General features: G+C 36.1%; 1 protein-coding gene across 1 annotated transcript in view; it reads left to right on the plus strand.

Annotated features, from left to right (window-relative positions):
- The first annotated feature begins 477 nt into the window (after window positions 1–477).
- LOC114478464 (ras GTPase-activating protein-binding protein 2-like) overlaps window positions 478–7408 on the plus strand; it is a 23066-nt gene continuing 16135 nt past the window's right edge. The window contains exons 1-10 of the mRNA XM_028471560.1: window positions 478–616; window positions 1862–1980; window positions 2056–2128; window positions 2278–2445; window positions 2836–2926; window positions 3151–3279; window positions 3475–3587; window positions 5705–5855; window positions 5998–6126; window positions 6322–6434. Coding sequence (XP_028327361.1) covers window positions 1886–1980; window positions 2056–2128; window positions 2278–2445; window positions 2836–2926; window positions 3151–3279; window positions 3475–3587; window positions 5705–5855; window positions 5998–6126; window positions 6322–6434 — 1062 coding nt within the window. The 5' untranslated portion in view covers window positions 478–616; window positions 1862–1885. The remainder of the gene's footprint in view (window positions 617–1861; window positions 1981–2055; window positions 2129–2277; window positions 2446–2835; window positions 2927–3150; window positions 3280–3474; window positions 3588–5704; window positions 5856–5997; window positions 6127–6321; window positions 6435–7408) is intronic.

Genomic DNA, 7408 nt, shown 5'->3' on the forward strand with positions numbered 1-7408 from the left:
GTCGTCTCGTTTTTATTCGTCAACGAAAATATCAATAACTTTCGTCAAAGTTTTTATCCCTGTGCGGTAGTTTTTATTAAGTTATCGTTTCGTATTTGTCAGACAAAACATGTAGTTGACGAAGACTATGACGAAAAATTTTCGTCAACAAAATTAACACTGGTATGGACCATGTGAGGGGCCCTCAGGAGCTCTAGTCATCAATGAGCTCCTTATGAGAGAACTTTTATACAGGGACACATCAGGGCATATCACCTCTGAGGAAAACTGGCAGTTGACAGTTGAAACATGTCAGGAGATAAAACGTGCACGTTCTCCCCATGCTGCGTGGGTTTCCTCCGGGTACACCGGCTTCCTCCCACAATCCAAAAAAGTGACAGAAAGAAAAAAAAAAAGAAAAAAGAACTGATGTTGACAGGTAGTCATGGTAACTCAGGATAAGTTAGAACATTACTGTTGACAGGTAGTCATGGTTACTCAGGATAAGTTAGAACATTACTGTTGACAGGTATCTTGGTAACTCACGGTTAGACATCAAAGTCTAATTGGAACTGTGAGTGTTTCACTGTAGTTACTTGACCCACAGTACTTTGGACCATCATCAGAGCACACAGAGGTATGTAGAAACTGCTAAATCAGCCTGATAGCACTGGTAATAGGTGTTTGATGAATGTGATGATGCATTTATTCTGTTGTTTACCTTAAAGATGTCTGGGGCACCGTTTGTAAAGTTGGATAATGCCAAAATAAAGAGCAACTTTTTGCAATATTTAGCTTGTTAATGTTTCTGTGACTTTTGAACAGATTTACAGCAATACTTGTAACATTTGGGACATTTTTTTCTCTTGTATAAATATTATGTAAATGTTAAGTGTAAATGTTAAATGTTAAATGTTTAATGTTAAATGGCAAATGTAAATGTTAAATGTTAAAAGTTAGATGTAAATGTTACTACTAAATGCTAAATCTAAATGCTTAAATATAAATATAAATGTTAAATATAAATGTCACAGGTGAAACTAAATATTTAGCTTTTATGCAAATTCACAAGCGTTTGTTTTATGTTATGCTTTATTTTGATAATTAGCTTCACCTGTGACATCTAGATTTAACATTTAACAATTACATTTAACTCTTATATTCTGATTAAACATTTTGATGTAACATTTAGATTTACCATTTAGATTTGACATTTATAATCAGATTCAACATTTAGCTTTAACATTTAGATTGAACTTTTTATATTCAGATTTACATTTAGATTTAACATTTAGCTTTAACATTTAGATTTAACATTTAGCTTTAACAATTAATCTTTAGATTCAGATTTTACATTGATATGTTTTTACAAGAAAAGAAATTTCACGAATATTGCTGTAAATCTTTTCAAAAGTAACAAAAAATTCATACATGTTTTTTAAATGTGGTTTGTTGCCAAATGTTGCAAAAAGTTTATTTCAGTATGCGTAACTTTACAATTGGCGCCCCATAGAGACGATTAATCTGAATGTGTTTTAAAATGAGTCCTTGAACTACCATGACCCTTAACAGATCAACATGCCGTCTAACGGGCTCAAAAACCTGATTTGCTTGCCCCCACATTTATGCAACATTTATTTTTGACAAAAAGTGCAAATTTATGTTGCCAGTCAGTACCCCAAATTTAGGTTTGTAGACTATTCTGCTTCTTTCTATAGACTATAATGATCTTTAATACAAAAAAAATCCTACAACCTTAATGATCAGTTACCCTAAGATTATTGTCGCATTGAGTTATAAAGTATTTGTATTTGATAGCACTTGTTTTAGACAATTTGATGGTGTCTAATGTCTTCCCCTCTCCCCATTTTTTCCTTCACAGCACCTAATATTGTTTACCAAAGAAATGGAGATGGAGAAGTCAAGTCCCCTGTTTGTAGCGCAAGAGTTTGTGAGGCAATATTATAGCCTCCTAAACAACGCTCCAGATGTTTTGCACGGGTAAATAAAGACTTCAAATGCTATAATCAATTACCAGAATAATTAATTAAAACGTTGTTGTTGTTGTTGTTTTAGGAGTGATTCTTCCGATGTTCATGGAGGACTTGATACAAATGGAAACCTGGCTGAACCTGTGAATGGACAAGCGGTGGGTTTTGCCAAATCTTGAAATAATTGTGATTCAATGTGTTTTATTATCACTGTTATGTTTTAACAAGAAAGCATAGGATTTATAAATGTCGAAGGTGGATTTTATTTTTTATTGTAAATTCTTTTTGTGCCATTTCTGTCTTTTAGGGAATCCATGAGAAGATGGTGTCACTCAGTGAATGCCACACAAAGATCAGGCACGTGGATGCCCAAGCCATGCTGAATAATGGACTGGTTGTGCAGGTACTTGGAGAGCTGTCCAACAGTGGCCAACCAATGAGGATGTTCATGCAGACGTTTGTTCTTGCTCCAGAAGTGAGTATTTTTTTGCATCATCTTGTTCACCTCAAAAATAATTTTGTTCCGTTCTGGTTTTAGCGTCACTACACAACATTTATCAATGTGGTAATTTTATTTCTGACTGAACAGTAGAATTTTGTGTGAGCAATCCAATGCCCTGTCAATACAGGTTGACGATGGTTGGAAAGAGAAGCCGTAGTTAATAATATATACTTGAGCACACTGGAAGAAAGAAGGCTTCAATGAATCTGTTGACCACTGTATGGATTAAGTAGACCAATAGACCAATTCCTAATTGCACAATGGGACTGGTGATGTCAGTGGTTACGGGTCATTTGTGATAAACACGGCTTGAAAGTTGGGGTGTAACGATTCATTTTGACATTGTATTATGAATATTTTCAGGGTTCGGATGCCAAAAAGTATGATATACACAACAACATCTTCTGCTATGTGGATGAAGTATTTGGTGACTCTGATGCTGAGCTTGATGAAGGTAAGATGCTCATTATTATTTTTCAATGATCTCTAATGACATGCACACATGTCTCATGTTGTTTGCATGCCTCTGTCACAATTAAATGGTGTTCCTTCAGAATCACAAACAGGAAAAGTTTGTTAATGATAAATTTCCTCATGAAGGAATATTTGTCCTGTATTTAACACTATAGAAGTGACCCGGTGTGTAATTTATCTTCTGTTTGTTGCTTTGACTGGCAGGTGGCAGAGATGGTGGACCTGGAGATACGGACAACAGGCGTATTGTTCGATACCCTGACAGTCACCAGCTATTTGTCAGAAATCTTCCACATGACACCGATGAGAGCGAGCTCAAAGAAATATTCATGGGTAGGTTTTTTTGCAAAACACCAGTAGTTTCACTAGTCTAAATAAAGATATGCTAATTACATAAGGTTAAAAAAAGAGGGATAAGTTGAACCAATTTTTGTGGTAAAATGATTTCCAAATCATTTGATTCATTTGCCACCACATTTTGGTACAAATAAACTGTTATTGAATTGTCCTGCATCTGTGTTCCCGCAGCATATGGAAATGTGGTGGAGCTGAGGATTAACACCAGGGATAGAAAGTTGCCCAAGTTTGCATTTGTGGTCTTTGACAACTCTGATCCTGTTCAAAATATCCTTCAGGATGAGGTAAGGGGCATTTATCAAAATGTATTATCAACTTTCATTCACATAGTGGTGGTTTGGTTCTTGATTTAATTGGATGGTGTAGTTGGGATTGGCTCACCTGGTGCATCAAATGTTTAAATCATTTCACTGACGCTGTAAACCCCAATGTTCAAAGTATTTATTTATTTTTTTTAGAACTTTTTATTTTTTTTTTTTTTTTTTACAAAACATAGAACATTATCAGACAGGATCAGTGATAAAAACAAAGAAGTAGGAAAAAGGTACAAAACATGAAAATAAAAAATAAATAGAATATCATAAAAAAGTTTAATATTTTTGGTCACTCATTTCAGAAAGTCAAACCGATATATGATCTAGACTCATGACACAGAGTGAAATATTTCAAGCCTTTAATTCTTGAAACTTTGATGATTATGGCTTACAGATAATGAAAACCCAAAATTCAGTGTCTCAGAAAATTAGAATATTGTGAAAAGGTTCAGTTTTGAAAAGTCAATATTGTCACACACGTTCCTTGTATATGAACTGTAAGTATAAATAACAAATGTGCTTCATATACCCATTTATGTTTTAATTTAGACTGTATTATTATATTATTAGCGGAGCTAGCCTAGCATAGCCACATTGCGTAAGAGCCAAGTATCATGTCGACATAGGCCTATATAGACACAAAAACACATACATAAGCCTACCTTAAAGAAAATATATGCATCCAAGCTTTTTTAAGTCCTCATCTTCTCCATTGTGTAGACGCCAGGGCTGTTAATGATCTACTCATAAATATCAGACCATTGGAGATCTGGCCATGTTGTCGGGTCGTTTTTCCATGAACCTTGAGGTGTTTGGTATGGACATGATTCCAAACCAACCAGATGTAACTTCCCTTCATATTGGTGCTTGGCCTTTAGCTCTAATCTGCTGAAATATTCATACAACATTGAGTAAAACCTTCGTGTTGTCGCGGTAAATAGTATAAATAAAGGTTGTCAAGCAAATATATACACCTCTTAAAATGGCAGCGGGCGTTGCTAAGGCAAATATCCCGGATGATGATGTCACAGCGAAAAGGTGTATAGTCTGGAAGCAGAGTGTTGGTTCGCTCAGAGCGGCAGTCAGCAGGGATCACAGCCCCCTATGTGTGTGTGCTTGTGGTGGGGAGGGGCTGATGGCAGCAGCAGCTGATCGGGACAGTATCTACAGTGATACGTACAGTCATGTCAGAATCTCTAAAACACCAGAAAAATCTCCAAAAACACAAGATAAAGTCCATACATTTGTCACTAGTCTATATTGAGAAAAAACTCGCTGAGTGTTCAGAAAATATACTAGTGAGGAAGGTTTAGTTTCAGTTTCGGTTTAAAAACGGAGCAAAGAGAGGATTCTACGAATTGCAGCTTTAACTCCTTGAACAAGCCTACATTCTGAGTGAACTCATCCTTTAGTAACTCCGTCAGTTGATCATTTAAATCATAAAAGTGGGCTGTTAATGATAAGTGCTGTAAACATACGGCCAGAGTGAGAAGGAAAATTATTGATCAGTCCTCTCTGCTGTCACTCAGCTCTGTGGACAGACAGACAGACAGACAGACAGACAGACAGACAGACAGACACAATGGTATCAAAATTTGGATACGTTCCAAGCCTAGAAGTGCCTACTTTGTAAATACCTGTAAAAATAATTTGAGGAATGGTGAACTTAGTCCTGCATTTGGGTAAAAGATTTTAAGTGTGTTCCTTCCAATAACTGATTAAAGATAATGAGACCTTTAGCTGCTCATCTCCTAAAACCATGATCTGAAATCAAAGGTGGAAAATCAGTTTTGCCCACTATGGGCATTGCTCGAGAAATAGATCCACTATCTTTAAGCATCTTTTTAACTTCTGCCCAAACCTTTATAGCATGTTTTATCCATTCATTTCCAATCTTCATTTTATGAATAAGTTTCAAGTCCACAAAAGGCAGGGCAAATAACTGCATCTCTAACTTCACCCTGTTCTATTTGAGTCCACTTTGCCTCCTTGCCTCTGCTGATCCAAGTTACAATTGCAGTAAGCTGGGCTGCCCAGTAATAAAATTTCAAATTTGGTAACACCAGACCTCCTTTATCTCTCTACAGCCCATACTATTCCGAGGTGAGATGCATCTGCATGTGGTGGAGAAGAAGACATGGGCAGTCCGTGAACGTGAACGGAAAATGAGGCTCAACAATCGGGGACCCAGAGGTTCACAAGGCATCGTGGAAAGCGGAATGATGCGTGAGCACGACGGTAGGGGAAACAGGAAAACCCCACCTGAGTTTTGTTAATAAAGATAAATATTCCTCATCTGAAGGAATATTTGTCCTGTATTTAACACTATAGAAGTGACCCGGTGTGTAATTTATCTTCTGTTTGTTGCTTTGACTGGCAGGTGGCAGAGATGGTGGACCTGGAGATACGGACAACAGGCGTATTGTTCGATACCCTGACAGTCACCAGCTATTTGTCAGAAATCTTCCACATGACACCGATGAGAGCGAGCTCAAAGAAATATTCATGGGTAGGTTTTTTTGCAAAACACCAGTAGTTTCACTAGTCTAAATAAAGATATGCTAATTACATAAGGTTAAAAAAAGAGGGATAAGTTGAACCGATTTTTGTGGTAAAATGATTTCCAAATCATTTGATTCATTTGCCACCACATTTTGGTACAAATAAACTGTTATTGAATTGTCCTGCATCTGTGTTCCCGCAGCATATGGAAATGTGGTGGAGCTGAGGATTAACACCAGGGGTAGAAAGTTGCCCAAGTTTGCATTTGTGGTCTTTGACAACTCTGATCCTGTTCAAAATATCCTTCAGGATGAGGTAAGGGGCATTTATCAAAAGTATTATCAACTTTCATTCACATAGTGGTGGTTTGGTTCTTGATTTAATTGGATGGTGTAGTTGGGATTGCTCACCTGGTGCATCAAATGTTTAAATCATTTCACTGACGCTGTAAACCCCAATGTTCAAAGTATTTATTTATTTTTTTTTTAGAACTTTTTATTTAGATTTTTTTTTTTTTTTTTTCACAAAACATAGAACATTATCAGACAGGATCAGTGATAAAAACCAAGAAGTAGGAAAAAGGTACAAAACATGAAAATGAAAAATAAATAGAATATCATAAAAAAGTTTCATATTTTTGGTCACTCATTTCAGAAAGTCAAACCGATATATGATCTAGACTCATGACACAGAGTGAAATATTTCAAGCCTTTAATTCATGAAACTTTGATGATTATGGCTTAAAGATAATGAAAACCCAAAATTCAGTGTTTCAGAAAATTAGAATATTGTGAAAAGGTTCAGTTTTGAAAAGTCAATATTGTCACACACGTTCCTTGTATATGAACTGTAAGTATATTAAATAAACAAATGTGCTTCATATACCCATTTATGTTTTAAATTAGACTGTAATATTATTATTATATTATTAGCAGAGCTAGCCTAGCATAGCCACATTGCGTAATGAGCCAAGTATCATGTCGACATAGGCCTATATAGACACAAAAACACATACATAAGCCTACCTTAAAGAAAATATATGCATCCAAGCTTTTTTAAGTCCTCATCTTCTCCATTGTGTAGACGCCAGGGCTGTTAATGATCTACTCATAAATATCAGACCATTGGAGATCTGGTCATGTTGTCGGGTCGTTTTTCCATGAACCTTGAGGTGTTTGGTATGGACATGATTCCAAACCAACCAGATGTAACTTCCCTTCATATTGGTGCTTGGCCTTTAGCTCTAATCTGCTGAATATTCATACAACATTGAGTAAAACCTTCGTGTT

This window comes from Gouania willdenowi, chromosome 16 (assembly GCF_900634775.1).
Source record: "Gouania willdenowi chromosome 16, fGouWil2.1, whole genome shotgun sequence".
NCBI lineage: Eukaryota > Metazoa > Chordata > Actinopteri > Blenniiformes > Gobiesocidae > Gouania > Gouania willdenowi.